At 44.6% G+C, this 27,945-nt stretch overlaps 1 protein-coding gene across 2 annotated transcripts; it reads left to right on the top strand.

Moving 5' to 3' along the window:
* Positions 1-27,670, top strand: POLR1H (RNA polymerase I subunit H). 2 transcript variants are annotated; one of them, XM_077473259.1, is made up of 5 exons: positions 1-149; positions 353-483; positions 11,544-11,647; positions 22,794-22,903; positions 27,586-27,670. In XM_077473259.1, the coding sequence occupies exons 2-5, from the start codon at positions 354-356 to the stop codon at positions 27,608-27,610; spliced, it is 369 nt and encodes a 122-aa protein (XP_077329385.1). In that variant the 5' UTR covers positions 1-149; position 353; the 3' UTR covers positions 27,611-27,670. The 2 variants fall into 2 exon arrangements, with proteins under 2 accessions (XP_077329385.1, XP_077329386.1); XM_077473260.1 differs by having other exon boundaries at positions 17-136.
* Positions 27,671-27,945: the final 275 nt, after the last annotated feature.

Genomic DNA, 27,945 nt, shown 5'->3' with positions numbered 1-27,945 from the left:
GGCGGTTGTGGCGGGCTGTAGCCAGCAGAGGGCGTTGTGAGCACATGGCTGTAGGACTCTATGGTTATCGGTAGGAGAGCAGGACTTGAAATAGTTGCAGCAAGTGGTGGTGTGCGATAGTGCGGGTGTTATTGAGGTGAGGGCAGCGGGTAAGTAGAATGTGAGTGATCGGTATATGGAAGATGATGTCATCCACCAAGTGAGACAACGAGGTGTCCGATGTTATGTCATGCTGGGTCCGGGGTGTGTGTGCGCCATAGGAGGTGCGGAGAGGCCGCTTATAGCGCTTCTCTCCCCGGGTGTCCTGTCCTCACACCCCGATCACATGTCTGTACTCTCCCCTCCCCCATAGGATGGACTCAACACGCACGTGTTTCAGCTCGGAGTCTGACTTCTGCTCGGATTGCGGCTCGGTGCTGCCCCCTCCTGGTATTGCGGACACAGTCATCTGTCCCTGCTGTTCCCACCGCACACAAGTGACAGGTAAGGAGGACAAGCTGGACTCCTCTCCATTGTTCTCTCATCCTTTCTTCTTCTTCATTCGTCTCTCCCTTCTCTTTCTTCTTCACTCATCTCACCCTTCTTCACTCATCTCACCCTTCTTCACTCATCTCACCCTTCTTCACTCCTCTTTCTTCTTCACTCATCTCACCCTTCTTCTCTCCTCTTTCTTCTTCACTCATCTCACCCTTCTTCTCTCCTCTTTCTTCTTCACTCATCTCACCCTTCTTCTCTCCTCTTTCTTCTTCACTCATCTCACCCTTCTTCTCTCCTCTTTCTTCTTCACTCATCTCACCCTTCTTCTCTCCTCTTTCTTCTTCACTCATCTCACCCTTCTTCTCTCCTCTTTCTTCTTCACTCATCTCACCCTTCTTCTCTCCTCTTTCTTCTTCACTCATCTCACCCTTCTTCTCTCCTCTTTCTTCTTCACTCATCTCACCCTTCTTCTCTCCTCTTTCTTCTTCACTCATCTCACCCTTCTTCTCTCCTCTTTCTTCTTCACTCATCTCACCCTTCTTCTCTCCTCTTTCTTCTTCACTCATCTCACCCTTCTTCTCTCCTCTTTCTTCTTCACTCATCTCACCCTTCTTCTCTCCTCCTCCTTTCTTCTTCTCTCCTCCTTTCTTCTTCTCTCCTCCTCCTTTCTTCTTCTCTCCTCCTCCTTTCTTCTTCTCTCCTCCTCCTTTCTTCTTCTCTCCTCCTCCTTTCTTCTTCTCTCCTCCTCCTTTCTTCTTCTCTCCTCCTCCTTTCTTCTTCTCTCCTCCTTTCTTCTTCTCTCCTCCTCCTCCTTTCTTCTTCTCTCCTCCTCCTCCTTTCTTCTTCTCTCCTCCTCCTCCTTTCTTCTTCTCTCCTCCTCCTCCTTTCTTCTTCTCTCCTCCTCCTCCTTTCTTCTTCTCTCCTCCTCCTCCTTTCTTCTTCTCTCCTCCCTCCTCCTTTCTTCTTCTCTCCTCCTCCTCCTTTCTTCTTCTCTCCTCCCTCCTCCTTTCTTCTTCTCTCCTCCTCCTCCTTTCTTCTTCTCTCCTCCTCCTCCTTTCTTCTTCTCTCCTCCTCCTCCTTTCTTCTTCTCTCCTCCTCCTCCTTTCTTCTTCTCTCCTCCTCCTCCTTTCTTCTTCTCTCCTCCTCCTCCTTTCTTCTTCTCTCCTCCTCCTCCTTTCTTCTTCTCTCCTCCTCCTCCTTTCTTCTTCTCTCCTCCTCCTCCTTTCTTCACTCATCTCACCCTTCTTCTCCACCCATCTCGCCCCTTCTTCTCCTCTTTCTTCCTTACTCGCCCCCCCCCCCCCCCAAACTCATCGCCCTTTTTCAACCACCCACCCTTCTTCACTCACCTTTCTTCCCTCGTCCTTCCCCCCCCCCCCCCAAACTCATCACTCTCCCCTTTCTTCGCTGCCCATCCTCCCTCTCTAAACTCAAACTCCCTCCCTCTTTTTGCTCAAACCCTCCCCCTCTTCCCCCCTCGTCTCACCTTCCTCACTCATCCCGACCTCATTTCAGGGAGTTTTAACCCCCACCAATTTAACACAACTAGGTGATAATCAAATGAAATGCAATCAGTATACACAGCTTTACTTAAAGATATTAAAGGAACACTCTAACCACCATGACCACTTCAGTGATTTGAAGTGTTCATGGTGGTAGGTGTCAGTATGTGCAGTGTTTCTGCTTGAAACTAGTAAGTGGGGCTGAGAGAGGGGGGGGGGCGACTGACGGGGGGGCTGAGAGAGGGAGGGGACTGATAGAGGGGGCTCAGCGATAGGGTGGTGGACAGGCAGGGGGGCTGAGAGAGGGTGGTGTGGAGAGAGAGAGGACTGACAGAGATGGGGGGGACTGACAGATGGTGGCTGAGAGAAAGCGACTGACAGAGGACGGCTGACAGCTGGGTGGAGATGATAGAGAGGGGAGTGCTGACACGGGGGGCAGATAAGAGAGAGACCCCTAGCCGCAGTCCCTCCTCTGCCCACCCCATCCCAGTCTGTATCTGCAGGTAGGTCTGTGTCAGTGTATGATGCCCAATGGCTGCACTGGCTGTGTCCGCTATGTCATTCCTGGACACTGTATTGTCCTGGAATGAAGGCGCCCGAGACCCAGGACAGACATCTCTATTGCAGGACAGTCCCGGGCAATCCAGGACATGTGGGCACCCTGCACTCACCCACCCAGGATTGCAGCCAGGACATCGCGTGACACTTGCGGGTGTGAGGGAGCCGAAGCCGAAATGCGGGAGACTCGTACCTCGCGGAAGGATTGGGATGTCTGCTCATCTCTCTTCCTCACTCATCCTTTATCCAAAGTCCACCTGAAAGAGGAATCATGAGCTTTCATTTCCATAGCAGCAGCAATCATTGCATTCTGACAGCTGGGAAACCTGCTGCTTTCAGAGCACAATAATGCAATGGGTAGGTTGCCACTGAACACGTATTAATTACACAGGTTCTGTGGCTTATTAAGGTGTAAAAGCCCTCGTGCGGCCATGATTCTGCTATAGGCAGAGTGGGGGCTTTACCTTTCTGACTGAACATCATATGACATCCTTTAGAACAGGCCCCTCGTGCACGCCGATCCGTGTTGCAGTGTGTCCCTCGGACGCACCACATCACCGATCTCGGTAAAGAGCCTGTGACACAGGCTCGTTACCATGTGATCAACTGTGTAAATAGAAAATGGCGGTTTCTTATCAGCTTTTCTCTCCTCAAACTGGCAGTGAGTGAGAAGAGCAGATAAGCCTGGTTTCCTCACAGGGGAGATGGCAGTCAGTGAAGGAGAAAAAATACTTATTTACAAAATGTTATAACAGAAACTAAGAAACTTTTTTTTTTATTTTTTTCATTTGTTTAGCAAAGAATAAAAAACCCAGAGGTGATTAAATACCACCAAAAGAAAGCTCTATCTGTCTCAAAATATACAAATTTCATCTGGGTGCAGCGTTGCATGACCGTGCAATTGTCCCTCAAAGTGCGACAGCGCTAAAAGCTGAAAATTGACCTGGTCAGGAAGGGGGTAAAAGTGCCTGGTATTGAAGTGTTTAAAGTGCAGTTCCACAAATTTTTAAGTTTATTAAAAGTCAGCAGCTACAAAAAGTGTAGCAGCTGATTTTAATAAGCACTCGCCTGTCCCACGATCCAGCGATGCGGCCACCTCGCTCCTCTCCCCCCCCCCCCCTCTCCGCGCCGGCATGGCAAATGTGGGCACCTGGCTGTGACAGCTTACATGTGCCTTCTCAGTAGCTGGGCAATCTTCTGGGACCTGTGGTCGCCTAGGTGGAGAGAGAGCGCATGTGGGAGCTGGGTACCTGTCAAAACTAGGTACCCGTTTCACCCCCCCAAAAAAATTATATGGCATGTAAGGGGGCGAGGAGTGCTTAAAGTGGAAGTTCCATTTTTTTTAATTTTTTTAACCACATGGTGTTCTTGCTATAGCCCATGGGTGCTCAACCTATTGCCCTCCAGCTGTTGTGGAACTACAAGTCCCATCATGCCTCTTGGGAGTCATACTTGTAACTGTCAGTGGTTCGTAATGCCTCATGGGACTTGTAGTTCTGCAAAAGCTGAGGGCCACAGGTTGAGCACCCGTGCTATAGCCGAAAGACGGCTACAGCGTGGGAATAGATTGCCAGGAGGGTCTTTCCTGGACGTCCTCCTGCTGCCCGCGAACCCTCTGTGATCAGAGTCTTTGGGACGTTGCTGATCACAGATCGAGGTAAAGGGGCATTCCTGGCCATTTACCACATGATGTAAACACGAGGCGGTAATCGGTTTTTCTTTTTGAGGAGAAAAAAAAATAAAGCCGATTACCAGCTTCTGTAAAAGGGACATCGGTCCCACCAGTGCCACCTCTCAGTGCTCAGTGACCAGGCCTCATCGGTGTCTCCTGATCAGTGCCGCCTTATTGGTACACATCAGTGCAGCCTATCAGTGCTGCCTCATGAGCACACATTAAAGGAGAAAAATTTTCTGTTTGCAAAATTTTATAACTATGAAAACAGTTTTATTTATTTTCCTCAATTTCTAGTCTTTTTAGCAAAAAATAAAAACGACCCAGTGGTGATTAAATACCACCAAAAGAAAGCTCTATTTGTGTGAAAAAAAAATGATAAAAATTTCATATGGGTACAGCGTAGCATGACCGTGCAATTGTCATTCAAAGAGGGACAGGGCTGAATGTTGAAAATTGGCCTGGGTAGAAATGGGCTAAATGTGGCCAGTAAACAAGTGGTTAAACTCTTCTGCTTTATCTGCATTAAATTAGCCTCAGAACCTGTGTAAATGATATGTGTTCCAGGTTAAAAGGATGAGGTGGCAACCCTATCAACGGGAGCAATTTCCCCCATCAACAATGTCTGTGTTAATGGGGGAATTGAGTGATTTTCTTTCCTTTAACCCCTGGCTAAAGGAAATAAAATTGAATATTGTATGGCCCGTTTTGCCTTGGATGCTGTATGCGGGATAAACATGCCTACAAGCCTAGTGAGTCCTGCGTTGCCCTTTTCCTACCTACCACATGACCCATCATGCACCACCCTCTTGATATGGGGACCTGGCTGTGTCTTCCTTGTCTGCACAGCCAGCTCCTGATGCCGCTCCTTTGATCCCTCACATGCACAGTCTGCTACAGGTCCTATATGGGTCTAATGGTCAAAAAAAACTCTATGCTTAAAGTAGAAAAACTTTTTCTTATTTTATTTTGGATAGTCAACTCAACTCGCTCTGCTAGGAGGATGAATGCTGCCTATGACCCCAGGAACACCATCACCACCGTCAAACATGGAGGTGGAAACATTATGCTTTGGGGGTATTTTTCTGCTAAGGGGACAGGACAACTTCACCACATCAAAGGGACAAGGGACGGGGCAGTGTACCATCAAATATTGGGTGAGAACCTCCTTCCCTCAGCCAGGGCATTGAAATTGGGTTGTGGATGGGTATTCCAGCATAATAACCCAAAACACACGGCCAAGGCAACAAAGGAGTGGCTCAAGAAGCACATTAACCACTTAAGGACTGGGCCTTTGTTTTTTAAACTTGTTTAGAAGTTAAAATCTATCTATCTATCTATCTATCTATCTATCTATCTATCTATCTATCTATCTATCTATCTATCTATCTATCTATCTATCTATCTATCTATCTATCTATATATATATATTATATAAATTTTTTTTTTTTTTCTAGAAAATTACTTAGAGCCCCCAAACATTAATTTATATATATTTTTTTCTAACACCCTAGAGAATAAAATGGCGCTCGTTGCATTAATTTTTGTCACTTTTTTGGGGAAAAATTATTTTTTTAATGAATAAAATAAGACAACTGTAATGTTAGCCCATTATTTATATATATATATATATATATTTAATATTGTGAAAAATGTTATGCTGAGTAAATTGATACCCAACATATCACGCTTCAAAGCTGCGCCCACTCGTGGAATTGCGACAAACTTACCCTTAAAAATCTCCATAGGCGACGTTTAAAAAAAATTCTACGGCCGCGTACACACGGGCGGACTGTTCGCCCAACTTTGTCCGCTGAACAGTGTTTGGGCGGACAGTCCGCTCGTGTGTGGGCTTTCAGCGGACAGTTTCAGCGGACAGTTGGACGGACAAGGTTTTTCGGAAATTCCGAAAAACTGTCCGCTGAAACCTTGTTTGAGCGAACAGTCCGCCCGTGTGTAGGCTTGTTCGTCAAACAAAGTTGCGCGCATGCTCAGAAAGGATTTTCACGCCGAAAGCTATAATGCAGTGTATAGGACGTCGTATTTTTCGTCCCGTCGTACGTGCCGTTCACGTCATCGCGCACGGTTTCAGCAAACTGTTCGTTCGTCGTGTGTGGCCATGTCCGTCCATGCTAATTTTGAGCGGACTGTTTGCCGAAACTGTTGGACGGACAAAGTTGGGCGAACAGTCCGTGCGTGTGTACGCGGCCTACCAGTTGCATGTTTTGAGTTAGAGGAGGTCTAGAGCTAGAATTATTGCTCTTGTGCTTACGATTACAGAAATACCTCACATGTGTGGTTTGAACACCGTTTTCATTTGCGGGGGTGCTATTCATATATGCTTTCACTTCTGCACGCAAGCTTGTGGGACGGGGATCGTTTAAAATGTTGTTTTCTTATTTATTTTACCTTTTTATTTTTACACTGCTCTTTAAAAAATAAAATAAGTGTCCCTTTTTATTCCTAATACAAGGAATGTAAACATCCCTTGTAATAGAAAAAAGGCATGAGAGGTCCTCTTAAATATGAGATCTGGGGGCAAAAAGCAATAATAAAAAAAAAAAAAATTAAATGTCATTTGGAAAAAAACAAAAACATTGCTTTAAGAGCTATGAGCGGTAGTGACGTTTTGACGTCGCTTCCACCCTGCAGTATGGAAATGGGTGGGGGCCATCTTCCCCTCACTCATCTCCATACCTAACAGGGTGGCAGGACCCGATCACCCCGCCGCCGATAAAAGTGACTTTGCAGCGATTCCGCCACAGAGACTGCTTTAATCGCGGACTGCCCGCTGAAGAAGGGGATTATGACAGCTAGTTGCTGCCACAACGATATCTTGAAACAGCCGACGTATAACAGCAGCAGTCGGTCAAATGGCGGCGGGGCAGTGCGGCTCTCGTTCTGGTACGACGTCCTATGACGACATCCCACAGCAGCCGCGCCATGTTGCTAGGACACAGTGTGACCTCGATCTCTGTAAAGAGCCACGTCTGCGGCTCTTTAACCATGTGATCAGTTGTGTCCAATCACAGCTGGTCACATTGTAAACACGGAGATGCCGGTAATCGGCATATCCTCACAGGAGACATCTATACATGTAATCGGGGTACTGATCATCACCACTGATCTGACACCAGTGCCACAAATCAGGGCCCACCAGTGCCAGCAATTGGTGCCCACCACTGCCCATAAGTGCCACCAATCAGTGCCCATTAGTGATGCCAGTCTGTGCTGGCTATCAGTCATGCCCATCAGTGCCACCCAGCAATGCCCATCAGTGCCACCTCATTAGGGCTGCAACTAACGATTATTTTCATAATCGATTAGTTGGCCGATTATGGTTTCGATTAATCAAATAATTGGTTAATAACCTTAAAAAAAAAATTTTTTTTGCTGCAATTTGCATTTTTACATATTTTTTTGGCCAATTTGTTGTTGGGCAGATTAAAAAACACAAATTGCCACAAAAACTCATTATTGCATGCTTTTCTGCAGCTTCTCCATTGAAATATATTGAACCAAAAAAAACAAAATAGCACCATTTTGCGTTAAAAAAAAAAAAAGTCCTTGTCTTTTCCAAATACGCAGCATCTGAAAAAATCATGGATGTGAATGTGTCCCATAGGAAACCATGTAAATGAACTGTATTGTGTTTCTGAAAAAAAAAAAGCACCAAAAAACAGAGGTGTGACCCAGGTCTGATATGTTTAGTAACATAATGGGGTTAAACTAAAATTACCGTGTTTCCCCGAAAGTAAGACAGTGTCTTACTTTCTTTTTATCCCCAAAAGCCCCACTATGTCTTACTTTCGGGGTATGTCTTGTATTGGAAAAAAATCCCAGCATGCAGAGCTGCACTGCGCTACAGAAGAGGACTACAAGTCCCAGCAAGCAAGGCTGCACTGCATTACAGAGGACTACAAGTCCCAGCATGCAAGGCTGCACTGTACTACAGAGGAGGCCTACAAGTCCCAGCATGCAAGGCTGCACTATGGAGGACTACAAGTCCAAGCATACAAAGCTGCTATGCTCAGCAGAGGAGAACTGTAAGCCCACACAGCCCGGTATGTTGGGACTTGTAGTCCTCCTCAGCTGCATCTTGCGGTTACATAATAAGAGCTGCAGAGAATCTCTTCACACCCCCCCTCCCCCTCCCCCTCCTTGGTCTCTCTCTGTATGACCAGCACTGACCTGTACCGGGAGGACACAGAGCCAGTGACACCTGTCGGCAGTGATCCGGGACCTGGCGCAATAATCCCCTTCTCTGTGGTTGCGTCGCACCGTTCTGATCAGTCTCGGGCAGCGGCTGTCACTCACAGCCGAGCAGAGTGAAGCCACCTCCCCCTCCTCTTGTATGGCTACACAGTGCTGTGTATGGAGGAGGAGGGGGAGGCGGCTTCAGTGAAGCCGCCTCCCCCTCCTTCTCCTTCATGGACAGCACTGTGTAGCCATACAAGAGGAGGGGGAGGCGGCTTCACTCTGCTCGGCTGTGAGTGACAGCCGCTGCCCGAGACTGATTAGAACGGCGCTGTCTCTTCAGTCGGAGGGGGAGGGCGCTGGCCTGGCACCCCCCCCCCCCAGGGTGTGGCACCCGGTGCGGCCCGCACCCCCCGCCCCACTCTTAGTATGCCACTGGAGGCGGCAATACCCCAGTGTTTCCCCGAAAGTAAGACATATGTCTTACTTTCGGGGTACGGCTTATATTAGCCGACCCCTCTGAAACTCCCGATACGTCTTACAATCGGGGGTGTCTTACTATCGGGGAAACACGGTAGTACAAAAAGAGCAAATAATCGCTACTGTAAGGGGTTAATGTTGTACTATGGGACAGTGAAAGTAATATTTACAGTAGCGATTTGCTCTTTTTGTACTATAAAGTGCTAATTATAGTTTGTTAACCCCATTATGTTAGTGGCCGATTATTCGATTATGAAAATGGTAATCGATTAATTTCATAATCGATTAGTTGTCGATTAATCGATTAGTTGTTTCAGCCCTACACCTCATGAATGCCCACCAGTTCAGCCTATCAGTGCCACCTCATCAGTGCACATCGGTGAAGGAGAAAAATTACTTAATTACAAAATTTACTGACAGAAACTAAGTTTTGTAAAAAATAAAAAACCCAGCAGTGATTAAACACCACCAAGCGCTATTTGTGTGAAGAAAATGATAAAAATTTCATCTGGGTACAGTGTAGCATGACTGCGCAATTTCCAATATAAATTGCGACCGCTGAAAAATGGCCTGGGCAGGAAGGGGGTGTAAGTGCCCTGTAGGTAAGTGGCTAACAACAACTTACAAAGCCATTTATAACTCTGCCTTTATCCACTTGCTAAAATCATATTTTTTTGCTAGAAAATTACTCAGAACCCCCAAACATTGTGTTTTGTTTTTTTTGTTTTTTCTTTTTTTAGCAGAGAACCTAGGAAATAAAACAGTGGTCGTTGCAATTCTTTATCCCGCACAGTATTTGCGCAGTAATTGTCTCCTCCCATGCTCATCTCCCTGGCTTCTCCTGAGCCTCTCCCATCCTCTGGAACTCCCTACCCCAATCTATTTGGCTATCTCCTACTCTGTCCACTTTTAGGCAGTCCCCAAAAACTCATCTTTTTCAAGGAAGCCTATCCTGCCTTCAGCTAACAACTGAATCTTTTATTTCTGCCATCAGTTCTTCCCTCACCATTATTAACCCTTTGTACCCCTTGTCCCTCCCCATTAGATTGTAAAGTGCTGAGCAAACTGTTTGGTTCTATCCTGTATAATACTAATAATTGTAAGCTCCCAGGATCAGGGCCCTCCCTACCCTATTGTATTTATTTGTATTGTTGCTGTACTGTCTCCCTTTATATTGTAAATCATTGCGCAAACTGTTGGTGCTATATAAATCCTGTCTAATAATAATCAGTACATTGTGAATGAAAGGTGCTGTGGTGATGTCCCCATGACACCTTGAAATCATAGTATACCCTCAGTCTGAGAAAAAAGAGAGGAGAAAAAGGGGGCGGGACTTCGTATGGAGTAAGAAATAGTTGTAAAGTTAATTGGTGAGTATATAGGAATTTAATTGATTGTAACAATAAAATACACATAGAAACCAGGTACAGAGATGTAACATCAATATCATAAGGTACAATATTTAAGCTTATTGATAACATCAATTACTCATACTGAATTAACAATCAAATTCCAAAATTCACCAAAGAAAGAATTAAATAAAATGTTTGACACAGTAAAACCTGCAAGACCTATTGCCTCCCTGGGTCAGTAATTAAAAATGATACAATAATAAATTGAGACTCAAATAAGTGATGGTAGGGACACGGCAGTTTGTAGCTCTACGCGTTTCGTGGCTTTTGAGCCACTCATCAGGAGCTCTGTACCTGGTTTCTATGTGTATTTTATTGTTACAATCAATTCAATTCCTATATACTCACCAATTAACTTTACAACTATTTCTTACTCCATACGAAGTCCCGCCCCCTTTTTCTCCTCTCTTTTTTCTCAATGAACTGGGATGGAAACGCAGGACCTTACCAGGCCATGGTTTCACTCAAAGTCCCTAGGGATGGAATTACATGTACCTTTACCAGGACATGATTTCAATAAAGTCCCTAAAAATCCTTATTTTTTGTTACCAATGTTACATTTCTGTATCTCCTTTTTATGTATGTACTGGAGGGCCACCAGTTTGAGACCCCTGATCTAAACCCTTATATATTTACCAACTAATTTTATAATTACCTTTTACTTTATATCAAATCTCATCCCCTTGCTCTTTTTCCTCTCATACCCTCAGTCTGCCAGAGTGAATGAAGACTGAGGACATCTTGTGGTGAAAGGTAGTACTGTGAGGGACAGCAAACTTGAGCCCTGCAGCCTGTGCTGCATGTTTATTGCTGTTGGGGTGGGGAGTCTATTTAAAAAAAAATAAAATAAAAAATTCCTGATTGGTCAAAAGTCTATTATTTCCTGTCTGTGTCCTGTTTCGGAGGTTTCTCTTTACTACTTGTCCTGAAAATGTAAGGAAATCTCTTTAAAAAAAAAAAAAAAGGAATTCCACTCTTGTCACCAGAAAAGGTGTCCACGTTGAGAGACTGACCTTCGTTTCTGTTCTGTTAAACGCCCCGTTTTGGGAGGACAAAGCTGGAACAGGGAATAGAGTAAGTAATTGAGCCCAGTTCCTCTACCCCCCAGAAATAATGAGCATTTGACCCTTGCATAGTGGTGCTTCTCTTTCAAAAGATTTCCTTTCACTTTACATCACTGTAGTCCTCTACAGACCTGAAACTTTATTTTTGTAATCTGACAACAATACACCATTTCTCCTATAGATTTCCTGGGAAAGTATGTTCAGACATCTGTAATGTTTAACAAACTGGACACCATTGCACTGTCAAGTGAGACGGAAGAGACTGGAGCCTTAAATGGACCCCTGGTAAGACGATCACCCTGAGTGCTTAATGCACAACTCTGCTCATGTACACGCATGCTATACTGCCCACTACAGATTGTAGATCTTTGTAGTCTTCAAGTGTTTAATTAGCAGCAGCACTCCCAGTTTACAAATGCCACTGGGGCCATAATTGTCAAGGTGCTCGGTACAGAAGGGATATATACGATGATCTGTGTGATTCACTTTTTCCATCCTTTCACACTTTTTATTTTTTTCTCACTGTGCACATACCATGGATACAATCATCAATCTATTAAAAGAAGTAGAAATAATCAGTCCCACATTTTATCACTCAATTATTTTATGTAAGCTTAACGCCTTCGCGTATACACACACAATGGGGAAAATAATTATTTGATCAACTGCAGATTTTGTAAGTTTTCCCACTTACAAAGACGTGAATGGTCTATAATTTTTTGTCATAGGTGTATTTTAAATGATAGGGACAGAACATCAACCAAAAATCCAGAAAAAACACATGATACAAATGTTATAAATTGAGTTGCAGTTCAGTGAGTAAAATAAGTATTTGATCCCCAAGCAACCAACAATAATTCTGGCTCCCACAGACTGCTTGCAGTATGTGGTATACAGATTAGTGCTGTCAATGTAAGGTGCTCCTAACGACAACTGGTTATGTGTATAAAAGACACGTGCCCACAGAATCTTTCTTCCATTCAAACCTCACCATCATGAGCAAGGCCAAAGGGCTGTCAAAGGATGTCAGGGATGACTGTAGACCAGCATAAGGCTGGAATGGGCTTTCAGACCATCAGCAAGAAGTTTGTTGAGAAGGAGACAACTGTTGGTACAATTTTTCACAAATGAAAGAAATGCAAAATGACCATCAATCGCCCTTGGTCTGGAGCTCCAGACAAGATTTTGCCTCATGGGGTAAGGATGATCATGAGAAAAGTGAGGGATCAACCGAGAACTACAGGAGGAGCTTGTGAATGGCCTCAAGGCAGTTTGGACTACAGTCCGCAAATAAACCATTGGTAATGCAATATGCCGCCATGGATTGAGTTTCTGCAGCACCCACAAGGTCCCCCTCTCTGAGAAGGCACGTGTAAAGGCCCGTCTGAAGTTTGCCAATGAACACATCTAAATGATTCAGAGCAGGATTGGGAGAAAGTGCTGTGGTCAGATGAGACCAAAATTGAGCTCTTTGGCATTAACTTGACTCGCCGTGTTTGGAGGTATAATAATGCTGACAATAACACTAAGAACACCATCCCTACAGTCAAGCATGGGTGTAAACATTATGCTTTGGGGCTGTTTCTCTGCTAAAGGTACAGGCTGACTTTGCCACATTGAGGAGCCAATGGATGGGGCCATGTATTGTAAATTCTTGGATGAGAACCTTCTTCCCGCAGTCAGAACACTGATGATGTGTCTTCCAGCATGAAAATGACCCAAAACATACCACCTAGGCAACAAAGGAGTGGCTTAAGAATCACAATAAGATCAGAGTGGCTTAGCCAGTCTCCAGATCTTACCGTATATACTCGAGTATAGGTCGATCCGAATATAAGCCGAGGCCCCTAATTTACCACAAAAAAAATGAGAAAACGTATTGACTCGTGTATAAGCCGAGGGTGAGACATGTGTGTCCGTCCATCCCTGTGTGTCCGTCCTACCTGTGTCCTGTGCCTTTGTCCTTCTGCAGCGATCTGCATGTAAAAACATGCCAGGATCGCCGCACCTCTTCTCGTCTGTAACAGACGGCGGCCATTCCACTGTTCAAAAGCCGCGCCTCCGTCTGTGATAGGCGGAACACTCAATTTCCCAGCAGTCAGTGTTCCGCCTATCACGGACATCCTCTCATCCTCGTCCGTAGTATGAGGATGAGCGGATGTCCGTGATAGGCGGACCACTGACTGCTGGGAAATTGAGTGTTCCGCCTATCAGACAGGGAGGCGCGGCTTTTGAATAGTGGAATGGCCGCCGTCTGTCTGCACGACATGCTGATCGTGTAGGCAGACGGCGGTGACTCGAGTATAAGCCGAGGGGGGCACTTTCAGCCCTAAAAAAAAAGGGGCTGAAAATCTCGGCTTATACTCGAGTATATACGGTAATCCTATAAAATGTATGAAGGGAGCAAAAACTTCGAGGTGCCAAGCGTCAGCCAAGAAAACTTAAGAATTTAGAGACGATTTGTAAAAGAGTGGACCAAAATCCCTCCTGAGATGTGTGCAAATCTGGTAACCAACTACCACAAACGTCTTGCCTCCTGTGCTTGCCAACAAGGGTTTCTCCACCAAGTACTAAGTACATGTTTTGCTTGGGGATCAAATACTTATTTTACGTGCTGAACTGCAACTCCATTTTTTAACATTGTATAATTATTTTTTTTCATATTTTTTTTTTTTTTTTTTCTTCTGCTCTTTGGTCTTGCCCATGGTGTTGAGGTTTGAATGGAAGAAAGATTCTGTGGACAGGTTGTGTGTATGTGTGGGTTTTTTTTTTTTTTATACACATAATGAGTTGTTGTTAGGAGCACCTTCTTACATTGACAGGACTAATCTGTGTACCACATGAGCACATACTGTAAGCAGTCTGGGAGCCAGATTACTTGTTGGTTGCATGGGGATCAAATACTTTACTCACTGACCTGTAACTCAATTTTTTTTAACATTTGTATCATGTGTGTTTTTCTGGAATTCTGGTTGATATTCTGTCTCATTTTAAAATACACCTATGATAAAAAATACAGACCGTTAATTTCTTTGTAAGTGGGCAAACGAAATCTGCAGGGGATCAAATAATTTTCCCACTATGTGTCCCCACGAAACTGGTTCTTCTGTGGGGTCACATAAAATGGATATAAAGTCTACACACCACTGTTAAAATGTCAGGTTTTTTTTTGTGATGTAAAAAAATATCCAAGCCTAGCAAAAAACACATCTGAAGTCTCCCATAAGCATGTGGAAAATGTGTTATGGTCTGATGAAACCAAGGTTGAACTTTTTGGCCATAATTCCAAAAGATATGTTTGCCGCAAAAACAACATTGCACATCACCAAAAGAACACCATACCCACCGTGAAGCATGGTAGTGGCAGGGCTGTTTTTCTTCAGCTGGAACAGAGGCCTTGGTCAAGGTAGAGGGAATTATGAACAGTTCCAAATACTAGTCAATATTGGCACAAAACCTTCAGGCTTCTGCTAGTAAACGGAACATAAAGAGGAACTTCATTTTTCAGAATGACAACGACCCAAAGCATACATCCAAATCAACAAAGGAATGGATTCACCAGAAAAAGATTAAAGATTTGGAATGGCCCAGCCAAAGACCAAATCTGAATCCTATTCGAGCTGCAACTAACGATTAGTTTGCCTGTCGACAAATCTATCAATTTTTTTTTTTTTTTTTTTTGATTAGTCATCGACTATAACAATAATTTTATTTTTACTTAATCTAGTGTGTTCTTTTTGTGATTAGCTAATTAATCCTTTGGATAACGTTACAAAAATAAGTAAAACTTCTAATATAATATTTCAACTTTTATAAAAAAAATTCCAAAAAATACTTCAATGTGGTTGAAGTTTTTACAGTATACAAAGGTGCCAAAAATAAAATGTAAACAAAACTTTAGCATCAGGAACGAATAATGCCATAATGGCATTGCCATTAATTCAGAGCCGGAAGCATTCAAAAATGCCATATAAATGCAACAAAAGCACTGCTGCTCAACATTGTGTGCAAAAACACATGAAAGACATATACAAAAATAAAGTGCCAAAAAATAAAATGTAACACTTTAGGGCATGAGGCATGAAAATGCCATATAAATTCTGCCTAACTTTGCAAAAGATGCATTCAAAAGGCATTATGTGGTAACCTTACTACTTTAAACCACATAATGCCTTCAGAATGCATCTTTTGCAAAGTGTTAGGCCGCGTACACACGGGCGGACTGTTCGCCCAACCTTGTCCGCTGAACAGTGTTTGGGCGGACAGTCCGCTCGTGTGTGGGCTTTCAGCGGACAGTTTCAGCGGACAGTTTGACGGACAAAGTCTTTCGGAAATTCCGAAAAACTGTCCGCTGAAACTGTGTTTGAGCGAACAGTCCTCCCGTGTGTAGGCTACTTTCGAAATGAGCAAACTGTTCCCGCTCGGAGGAAAGTCTGCTCATTTCGAGCGCGTGTGAAGGTAGGCGGGGCCCGCGACGTCTCCGTCGCGGGCCCCGCCTACCTTCACACGCGCTCGAAATGAGCAGACTTTCCTCCGAGCGGGAACAGTTTGCTCATTTCGAAAGTAGCCTACACACGGGCGGACTGTTCGCTCAAACACAGTTGCAACCGCCGCCTGGAATGGGCTTAAAGGGGAACCCCAACGCCGAAAAAAATCGGCGTGGGGGTTCCCCCAAAGTCCACAACAGACCCTTGTCCGAGCACGCTACCCGGCCGGCCAGGAAAGGGGGGCGAGCGAGCGCGCCCCCCCTCCTGAGCCGTACCAGGCCGCGTGCCCTCAACATGGGGGGGTGCCTTGGGGAAGGGGGGGCCGCGCGGCCCCCCCACCCCAAAGCACCTTGTCCCCATGTTGATGAGGACAAGGGCCTCTTCCCGACAACCCTGGCCGTTGGTTGTCGTGGTCTGCGGGCGGGGGGCTTATCGGAATCCGGGAGCCCCCTTTAAGAAGGGGGCCCCCGGATACCGGCCCCCCACCCTATGTGAATGAGTATGGGGTACAATGTACCCCTACCCATTCACCTGTGAAATAAAGTACAAAAAAAAACACAACACAGAGAAAAAATATTTTATTGCACAGCTCCGGGGGTCTTCCGTCTTCGGGGGTCTTCTCGCCGGCTTTCTTCCTCCCCGCCGCCGGCCTCTTCTCCCGACTTCGGGGGTCTTGTCCCCCTCTTCGGTTCTTCTGCCGGGCCACCGCGCCTTCTTGTAGCTCTTTTGCAGGCGGTGGCCCGGTCTTCTGTCGCCGCTGCCTTCCGTTCTTCTGTCGCCGCCTTCGGTTCTTCTGCCGGGCCACCGCGCCTTCTTGTAGCTCTTTTACAGGCGGTGGCCCGGTCTTCTGTCGCCGCTGTCGCTGTCGCCGTCGCCGCCTTCCGTTCTTCTTCTTCTTCTTGTTCTTCTTCTTCTTCCCCAGGAGATGTTGACATGTCGCTCTCTCCGGCCGGAATGCCAGAGCCGCGCTGTGCGGTCACTTATATAGTGACAATGGGGCGGTGTCACATGGTATATGTCACATGGGTTGGTCACATGGTGACCCCGCCCCCTTACGATGTCATAGTCCCCATGTGACATCAACCCATGTGACCAACCCATGTGACATATACCATGTGACACCGCCCCATTGTCACTATATAAGTGACCGCACAGCGCGGCTCTGGCATTCCGGCCGGAGAGAGCGACGTGTCAACATCTCCTGGGGAAGAAGAAGAACAAGAAGAAGAAGAAGAAGAACGGAAGGCGGCGACGGCGACAGAAGACCGGGCCACCGCCTGTAAAAGAGCTACAAGAAGGCGCGGTGGCCCGGCAGAAGAACCGAAGGCGGCGACAGAAGAACGGAAGGCAGCGGCGACAGAAGACCGGGCCACCGCCTGCAAAAGAGCTACAAGAAGGCGCGGTGGCCCGGCAGAAGAACCGAAGAGGGGGACAAGACCCCCGAAGTCGGGAGAAGAGGCCGGCGGCGGGGAGGAAGAAAGCCGGACTCCTCCGCTAGCAAAAGAGCTACACGAAGATAGCGGAGGAGTCCGGCGAGAAGACCCCCGGAGCTGTGCAATAAAATATTTTTTCTCGTGTGTTGTGTTTTTTTTTTTTGGGTACTTTTATTTTACAGGTGAATGGGTAGGGGTACATTGTACCCCATACTCATTCACATAGGGTGGGGGGCCGGTATCCGGGAGCCCCCTTCTTAAAGGGGGCTCCCGGATTCCGATAAGCCCCCTGCCCGCAGACCCCGACAACCAACGGCCAGGGTTGTCGGGAAGAGGCCCTTGTCCTCATCAACATGGGGACAAGGTGCTTTGGGGTGGGGGGGCCGCGTGGCCCCCCTTCCCCAAGGCACCCCCCCATGTTGAGGGCACGCGGCCTGGTACGGCTCAGGAGGGGGGGCGCGCTCGCTCGCCCCCCTTTCCTGGCCGGCCGGGTAGCGTGCTCGGACAAGGGTCTGTTGTGGACTTTGGGGGGACCCCACGCCGATTTTTTTCGGCGTTGGGGTTCCCCTTTAAGTCCATTCCAGGCGGCGGAGCCCGCGACGTCTCCTTCGCGGGCCCCGCCTACCTGTACACGCGCTCGAAATGGGCGGATTTGCCTCCGCCTTACGTGGGCGAGTCCGTTCATTTCAAAAGTTGAGCGAACTGTTTGGCAAACAGTTCGCTGAAACAGTCCGCTCAAAAAGTGCCGTGTGTGGCCATGTCCGTCCATGCTAATTTTGAGCGGACTGTTTGCCGAAACTGTTTGACAAACAAAGTTGGGTGAACAGTCCGCCCGTGTGTACGCGGCCTTAGGCAGAATTTATATGGCATTATGCCTGTTGCCCTAAAGTGTTGTTTATAAAGTAACACCACAAAAATGCTGGTCAACATACAATAACACTTTGTAATCATTAAATAGTGTTATTGTAGAGTGTTGAGCAGTATTTTTGTGGTGTGTTACTTGTAATTGTAATGTGAAACATACCTGTAAGGTAAGTTTTCAAGGAGCCAGGCCCAACAAAAGCACTGCTCAACACTGTGCAAAAATAATGGCCAATACAGTGCAAAGATTACCTGAAGGCAGCCATCTCAACATAAATACAGCCCAACATGAACAGTGCAAAAGGTTGAGGGCCTCTGTTACTTACTCCATTGCAATGCTATATTATATAGCATTACAATTGAGGAAGGTTGGCATATCGACATGCTCTGAAGTTAGGCTTGCTCTTCTTCTTTTTTTTAGTCACGGAGAAAAGCCTTTCAGATGGGGTTGATGTTGCAGGCACAGACAAGTAACTCTTTGCCAGCATGGCCAAGATGGGAAACCTCTTCATTTTCCTTCCACCATTTCAGTGGATTTTCTTCCTTTGGAATAGCCTGCTCAATAAAATGAATGTGTATCTCATTCCTCACAACTTCACTGTGGGTTTCTTGATTTTAGATGTGACCAGGCGTGTTATCCTCACCATTACTGTGGTTGACATCTGAATCTGAACCGAGCAAAGTGTCCAACAGACACTTGCCTCTTCTCTGAAAATGTCATGTCTGCACTGGTTGACCGTTGTTCCTCACATCGATGTTGCGTTTGCTCTTCCTCATATCTTCTTTTCACTGCAAGAGCTTGGACCTTGAGGTGAACTTTTAAACTGTCCTCTGCTGGCAGGAATTTTAGTTTGCGGAATCTGGGGTCCAGGGCTGCTGCAATAAGACATAAATATATTTTCTCAACCATCATCTCTGAATTTAGTTTCCCGCTCACATCTTGATGTCATCTCCTGTGCAGCAACACTTTGGAAAGCTTTGACTGCTGCTGTCTCGCAAATTGTGCTCTGTATGGATTTTTGGAGGCCCTTTATCAGAGGAGGTAGAGCGGAAGCAGTCATAGGACTCTCTCCACTCAAGAAAACAGTAGCACACTCAAATGGCTTCAGGACTTGTTCCACTTCCTCAAGTAAGCTCCACTGATCATGTTTTAAATCCAGGAAGCCCTTCCCTCATGGTGTGACATCAGGATCGGAAAGAGTTGCAGTCACAGGTCACCTCTGTTCAAGCAGGCGGCTGATCATGTGTAATGTACTGTTCCATCTTACGGATACATCATTCGTGCATGCTCAGGGGTACCCATTTGTTGTTGCTTTGTAGTGGCCAGCTCACTTTTTTAAAAATGTTCCACAAGGCCCTTTGCAGCCCTCAGTGTCTTGCTGATCTGGGGTTCCCTCAGGGCATGGTTGACAACTAACTGCAATGTATGACCAGCACACCTGAGAGAAGAGATGTCATGTTTTTCTTCCAAAATACGCAGAGCAGCGACAACGTTTGCAGCGTTATCATGGACAACTACATTTACATTGGCCATGGATATCTCAAACTTTTCAGCTGCCTTTTCCACCCAGTTAGCAATGTTTTCAGCTGTGTGACGATCTTCAAGTGGCATAGTGGTCAGATTATACGATGTTAGAGTCCAGTCTTCATTGATGAAGTGGCATGTGACACCCAAGTATGCCTCTGTGGCAATGCTGGTCCATGCGTCTGTAGTGAGAGCTATTTTTGATTTCACATCTTTGAGTGACGCTTTCAATCTTTCAAAATTCTCCTCATATTTCTTTTCCATCAGCTTAGTGAAATGGGACCTGGAGGGAAGTGTGTATCCTGGGTAAAACGTGTTGATCATCTCACGAAATCCTTGACCGTCTACAATAGAGGTCTCATATCTTTTACAATCATGTTGAGTATGCTATTGGTATGTGTAATGGCCATTTAGGGTGTGCAAACAGTGACATCCTTTTTATGGAAGAAGAACTCCTGTACACAGCTTTGCCTCTTCCTGAGAAAAAACACAATAATAACATTAGGAAGTAGGAACCAGGTTTAACCAACATGAAATCTATGAATGCTCAATGCTAATAATGTAATGTATTTCAAAGAGGGTACGGGTAGGGTAGTAAATCTGCTTAATATTATGAACTGAATGTGATTAATAACTATGTTTAATTATGAATGATTATAATATTGTATTTCATCTATTAGAAAAAGTTTGAGATATCCATGGCCAATGTTGTAACTGCATAATGCTGCAGTGCAAATGTTGTCACTGCTCTGCGTATTTTGGAAGAAAAGCATGGCATCTCTTCTCTCAGGTGTGCTGGTCAGATTGCAGTTGTCAACCATGCCCTGAGGGATCTCCAGCTCAGCAAGACACTGAGGACTGCAAAGTGCCTTGTGAAACATTTAAAAAAAACGTGAGATGGCCATTACAAAAAAGTAATTAGCAAAGCACACAGCACAGCAACAAATGGGTACCCCTGAGCGTGCACTAATAAATGATGTATCTGTAATTACTAGCACATATTGGTTAATCTTGACCAAAACACAATTGTAGTAATTACTCCCAAAACTAAAAAGTACTTGCAAAGATGGCTCGTCCGTTTGAGGTCGGAGAGCGCAGGATGTTTTCTTCTGAGGTGTTCTTGCATCGCAGTTGTGCTGCTGTGGTACGCCATTTTGGTTTTGCAAAGGGAACAAAGGACCATTTTATCTGGCCTCTGTTTAAAGAATTCCCATACTTTTGAAAGTCATGGTCAAGCTTTTCGTGCTAGACTGGAACTTTCTCCATTCCCTGGAGCAGTAGCCGCCATTACCTGCGAGATGAGACGAGTGTGACCCGTCTACGCCTTTTACGCATGTCAACACATTTTCGTAGTCTATTACGTTGACACGTTGTGGCAGCTTTAAATCCTATTGAAAATCTGTGGGGTGATTTGCAGAGGGCTGTGCACAAGAGATGCCCTCATAATCTGGCAGGAGTGTTTTTGCAAAGAGTGAAGATCTGCTAGACTCATACCCAAAAAGAGTGCTGTAATAAAATCAAAAGGTGCTTCAACAAAAGTATTAGTTTTAAGGGTGTGCACACTTATGCAACCATATTGTTTTATTTTTACTTCCCTCTAACTAAAAGATTTCAGTTTGTTGTTCAACTGAGTTGTACAGTTTATAGGTCACATTAAAGGTGGAAAAAGTTCTGAAATGATTTCTTTGTCTTATTGATTATTTTTTTTTATTTTTATTTTTTATTTACATCGCAGAAACTTGACATTTTAACAGGTGATCTGATCTCTTACCGAGAGCTCCATGTCTCCTACTAATAATCGGGAACCAGGAGGCCTGGTTCACGATCTCTTGATCTCTGTGATAGCCAAACAGAGCTATCATAGTAATCAGTCACTGTATAGCCCACCCCTGTGTTTTCTCCTTTTTGATTGGATAAAAAAATTATGCATTACATATTTTCTCCTTTTGCAGAGGCAAAAAAGTGTAAACGTGTGTAGAGAAAAATAAATCATTTAAAATGTTTTGTGCCTGTTTTTCCTTTGATTAATGAATACAAATAAAATAAAATAAAAAAACAGGAGCCCACCAAATGAAAGCCCAGCTTTCCCTGAAAAAAAACCATAAGCTATATTTTGTGTGGGTACACTACACTAGGTAGTTGGGATGATATGTTAATGATTGTGAACCTATACATTTTTTTTTTATTTTTTATTTTTTATGGTTTTGCACAGAACCGCTTCCAATCCTCCTCTTGGGTCCCCCGCCAGCTCCTCTTGTCAGTGTTCTACCATAGGGAGCTGCTTCCTAATTTCGCACACCTGCGGGCAAACCTGTTTTTTTTTTTTATTTTTTTTTTATTTTTTTTTGCACGTTTTAAAAAATAATTAAAAAAATAATAATTTTATGCATAACACCCCAAAAACATTTTATAGGTTTTCTAAAAACAGACACCCTAGAGGGGTCTCCAAACTTTGTAAACAAAGGGCAAGTTTACTATCCTACAGACTTAGAGGGTTGACTGTGTCTATTGGGAGTAAATCGTGCATCTTTGGCATTAGGGGAGGAGTAGTGCCCCATCCAGCGGCGTCCCTGGGAGGAGTAGTACCCAATCGTTGGTGTCAGGTGTTTGGAAGCAATCAGTTGCTTTTCAGATATACACACTCCCCCACTATTAGGTCTGTATGGCGTATGGACCTGCATTGCATATGCAGGACATGGGCGTTCGACTGTGGTTAGGAGCTCTTTAGGGAGGAGGCTTTGCGGGGACCGGTTGCACCAGTGCAAGGACCCTACTGGAGTAAGAAATAAGTATTACACCGTATGAAAGCACCTGTAGTATTTAACCCTTTACCACCCAGTGCTTGGCAAAAAAAAGTGTCTGAAATGAACAAAACTTTTTACAGGCACCTAGAGAACTCCCTTGTGTATATATGGGGCAGAAGAATAAAGAACATTGTAAATGTGAACTGTGGAAATAAAATGTGGGGCAGGTGTATTTTTGAACCGCTATTGCTTCTGTGGAGCCGTACAGATTTAGGCCAGACCCTCAGAGTATTCCCTAATTTCTCTCTGCATACTGTAAAGTCCTCATAACTGTTCTGTTTTGGACATATTCAGCTTTTTTTTTTTTTTTTTTTTTTTCAGATTGACAGGCGTTGCTCACGCTGTGGGTATGAAAAAATGGTTTATTACACAAGACAAATGCGTTCAGCCGATGAAGGTCAAACTGTCTTCTATACCTGTGTGCAGTGTCGGTAAGTGGGGACATATATACATGATTTTTGCGTATTGTATATATTGCTGCCTGCTTGCTTCATTTTTATGTTGCATGCTGGGGGGGAGGAGGAAAGACACAAATTGACACAGAAATAATAGCTAAAATGTAATCTTCTAATACAAGATTTATATAGCGGCAACAGTTTGCACAGCACTTTAGAAAATAAACGGAGATCGTACAATTTTATACAATACGTATGGCTAGGAGGGCCCTGCCTATGAGACCTTTCAGATGATTTCCAGATGATTGGAGAAGTAGTGGAGCATGAGGCGAGGTGTTGAGGGTGCTGGAGAGGAGGAGGTCTTAGGAGGAGCCAAGAGGACAGTTTTGGATGATCTATTTAGATGAGGTTAGTGATGTAGCTGGGGGTAGAGTTGTGGATCACACACACACACACACACACCACAAATCGAGCTTCCCTTTTGTGTTATTTGATCACCTCTGCAGTTTCAAATTTTTGTGCTGTAAACCACAAAACAATTAAAATGTATTTTTTTTTTTTTTTTTACTTTCTGCTATAAAACATATCCAATAAAAAAAAAATTTGAAAAAAAGAAAATTGCACCTCCTCATCCATTTAGTTCAATATGTTTTCTGCTACATATTTTTGGTAATAAAAATCCCAATAAGAGTGTGTGTGTGTGTGTGTGTGTGTGTGTGTGTGTGTGTGTGTGTGTGTGTGTGTGTATATATATATATATATATATATATATATATATATATATTATTGTAATGGTGGTGATCAGCAACTTGTAGTGAGACTGCGATATTGCGGTGGGCATTCGGGACACTGACAGTTTTTGGGGAACAGTGACCCTAATACAGTGATCAGTGCTAAAAAAAAAAAAAATATGCACTGACATTGGGAGGGACGGGGTTAACAGGGGCAATGAAAGGGTTACCTGTGTGCCTGATCAGTGATTTACTACTGTGGGGAGGTGCTTGTACTATTGAAAGACATGGATCTGTGCCCCTACTTAGCAGAGATGCAGGATCAATGTATTCTTTACGGACAGAACGACGGTTTGCCTTGTTTACATAGGCAGACCATTGTTCTGTCTCTGTGTCGAAGCATCGGCGGGTGCTGTCGGATATCGAGTCCGCTGTACCTGCCACTCAGCAGCACGTGCCCCAGACCTGAAAGTGCTGTATCACCTACTGGGTAGGAGAGCCACCTTGCTGCCATATATTTACAAGTATGTGGTTGACAAGTGGTTAAAAGCCAAGTTCGCATTTTTAAGAAAAATTATAAATGCAAATATTTCTACAGGGAAAAAAGTGCATTTATTTATTTTTTCAGCAGGAGCCTGGAAAACGTTGCACCCCTGATCATTAGCTGGAGCATGTTATACATTACACACTCTAAATATGAGTGCAACATGTAACATGCTCCTGAAAGTGAACTTATCTTTTTAGCTGTATTGGCCTGTAACAGATTTCTCTGTCCTGCCCATTTAAGATTGCCACTCGCCAAACATTCTTCTGAATTGACTTCCTCTTCTTGTTTTCACACAAAGGCAACTTCCTCCTGTGCAGTTCTGCTTATGCTGTTCTTTTTGTACATATGTCAGATATTTTGTGTTGTAATCTTCAATTCCAGATAAGGACGACTACATTTGTCAGATACAAATTTGGTTAGATTACTTTTCCTTTGCTGCACTCTAGTGGTTTACAAAAAAAAAAAATCAGTTCTCCCCCTTTCCAGTATACACAATATGCATTTTCTTAGCATTTTGTTTGAGGAAAACAGATCCTGTCTGGACACAGAGGAGAGGTTTACTAAAACAGGAGCACATGGAATCTGGTACAGTTGTGCATAGAAAACAATCGGCTTTTTTTAGTTTTTAGGCCGGGTTCACATTGGTATGACACGACAGTTGTACGATTGTGGATGCGACTTGAAGTCCGTCATCCATCCGACTTCAGTTAACAGGGATCCGACTTTAATCCCTAACAATACCAGGCACGGTGTCTGGTATGAATTTTTAGGGAAAACTCCACGGCAAATAACTCAAAAGACGGCATGAGTTACCCCTCCATGACCATACCAGACCCTTCGGTCTGGCATAGATTTTAAGGGGAACCTCCACGCTGAAAAACGCCGTAGGGTCCCTGCAAAATCCATACCAGACCTTTATGCGACCACACAGCCTGGCAGATCAGGAAACTGGGTGTGGATGAGCAAGGGGGCTCCCAGATCCTGGCTCCCCACCCTATGTGAATGAGTATGGGGTACAAGTGTCAAAAATAAAACACAGGTCACAGGTTTTAAAGTAATTAAGGCAGCTCCGGCGTCTTACGATTTCTTCTCTCCTCTCCAGCTCTTCTGCCTCTGCTGGTTCTTCTCCGCTGATATCTTCTAGCCCTCTCCGGGTCTTCTCCCTCTCCCTCTCTTAGATGTCTTCTGCTTCTGCCGGGTCTTCTCTGCTGTCTTTTGGCTCTTTTGCTGGGTCTTTTCTGTTGTCGTCTTCTGATGTTGACTCAACGCTCTCTCCTGCTTTAATTCTGGGTGTGCTACTACTTATAGTAGCATGGAGCAGGGCCACTGGGTGACGTCACCCAGAGGCCCTGCCTTATGACGTCACTGCCCCATCATGCCCTGAAAAAAGATGGAGGTAAAGAGCGAAAAGACAGCGGAGAAGACCTGACAGAGGCAGAAGACATCAGTGGAGAGTGGAGAAGAAGCAGCAGAGGATGGCAGCGGAGGAGGCAGAAAGGCCGGAGAGGGGAGAAGAAATCGGAAGAGACGCTGGAGCTGCCTTTAATAAATTAATTTAAAAACCTGTGTCCTGCTTCTTTATTTTTTTTTTGGTTGAATGGTTAGGGGTACAGTGTACCCCATACTCATTCAGATAGGGGACTCCAGATCCTGCCACCCCCACCCTATGTTAAAAGGGGCTTCCAGATTCTGATAAGCCCCCCACACCTCAACAACCAACGGCCAGGGTTGTCAGGAAGAGGCCCTTGTCCTAATCAACATGGGGACAAGGTGCTTTGGGGTGGGGGGGCGCAGGGCCACCCTGCCCCAAAGCACCCACCTCCCATGTTGAGGGCATGCGGTCTGGTACGGTTCTGGGGGGGGGTTTCTTGCTCATCCCCCCCCACTCCGTTTCCTGACCTGCTGGGCTGTGAGCTCGGATAAGGGTCTGATATAGATCTGGGGGCGAGGGGAATCCCCACACCGTTTTTTTTTTTTTTTGTTTTTTTTTTGTCGTGGGGGTTCCCCTTGAAATCCATACTTGAATAATTGACTTGAAATTGTTCATTAGTACTGTATTTAGGTCTCTGATGGTAGTCATCTATATTTGTATATTTTTTTGGGAAATTTAGTCCTAGTTTCTTTTGTTTTTGCATTTTTGATGGGTTGAGAAAATGTTATTTAACCACTTGCCGCCTGCCATATAGCAAAATGACGGTGACAAAATGGTTTTAATATCCTGACCGGACGTCATATGACGTGATCAGGCTATGGGGGCGCGCATTGCGGCGAGCGTTGTTGCGGGGTGTCAGTCTGACACACTGCAACTACGATCTCTAACAGAGACTCTTTACCATGTGATCAGCCGTGTCCAAATAGGAAGAGCCGGTGATTGGCTTTTCCTCACTCGCGTCTGTCAGACGTGAGTAGAGGAGAGCCGATCGGCTGCTCTTCTGACCCCCGAGGATGCCCTCACTGGACCACCAGGGATGCGCAGCACCAGGTATGCCTAGACCACCAGGGATTCCAGTCAGTGCCCATAATGGATGCCAATCAGTGCCCACAATGGGCATCACTGATTACCATGCATTATTGTTTGGCACTGATTGGCATCCATCCCTACAATACTGTACACTACAATGCCCATCCGTGCCGCCTATCAGTGCCCATCCGTGCCGCCTATCCATGTCAATCTGTGTCGCATATCAGTGCCACTTCATTGATGCCCATCAGTGCCTGTCACTGCAGCCCTGTCAGTGCCCATCAGTGAAGGAGAAAACTTACTTTATTTTTGTAACTAACTGAAACAAAAAAAAACTTTTTTTTTTTTTTCAAAATTTTTTATTTGTTTAGCAGAAAATAAAAATCCCAGAGGTGATCAAATCTCACCAAAAGAAAGCTCTATTTGTGTAAAAAAAAATGATAAAAATGTAGTTTGAGTACGGTGTAGCATGAACGTGCAATTGTCATTCAAAGTGCGACAGCGCTGAAATCTCAAAATTCGTCTGGGTAGGAAGGTGTATAAACGCCCTGTATTGAAGTGGTTAAAAAAAAAAAAAAAAAAAGTACAATAACTTTCAGCATCCAATACTATTTCATTTCATGGAAAACATCTGCTGCAGGTTACTATCCTTTTCCTTAGACCTTGTTCACACCATATGTACAAAAAACTGATGGAAAAATGTGCAGATTACATTTGTATAGAATATATTGGGCTTGTTCATGCCATGTACAGAGACATGCATATTTTTTTTACATAGATCTCTGCAAAGACACAAGTAAACAGTTTTTTCTATGGTCTGTGCTCACACCACAGTTTTGATGTCATGTGAGGGTTTTTTCTTGGTGCAGAAAAACTCAGTTCTCTGCTCATGGTATGAACAAGGCCTTCATGAAGAAGTTTGTATGAACTTAAATTCTCATATCTTCCTTTTTTTTATTTTTTTTTATTCCTTTTACAGCTTCCAGGAGAAGGAAGATTCCTGATGACCATGCTGTACAGCAAGATTGTGTCTTTTTATATAAATAAAAAATGTTTTGTACTTACTGGCCCTGTTGTAACTTTTAACAGAGGATCTGTTGTAATTTTATATATTAATTTGAAATGTATAAATTGATACAAAGGTCAAATGAGCTTGCCCTGCCCTCTTTTCTGAACATGTTATATTAACTGTTCCCCTGTAAATGCCACCTTCCTTTTTGGTATTAAATGCTGCAGCATTTTTTGTTGCACTTGTAGTGTCCTATTACAGCCGTGGCCAAAAGTTTTGAGAATGACACAAATATTAATTTTCACAGTCTGCTGCCTCAATGTAATGCCA

This window comes from Lithobates pipiens, unplaced genomic scaffold (assembly GCF_037356315.1).
Source record: "Lithobates pipiens isolate NorthernLeopardFrog02 unplaced genomic scaffold, aLitPip1_a1.2 Scaffold_8, whole genome shotgun sequence".
NCBI lineage: Eukaryota > Metazoa > Chordata > Amphibia > Anura > Ranidae > Lithobates > Lithobates pipiens.
Note: the sequence above shows the minus strand (reverse complement) of the source record. Positions and strands in the feature narration are given on the sequence as shown.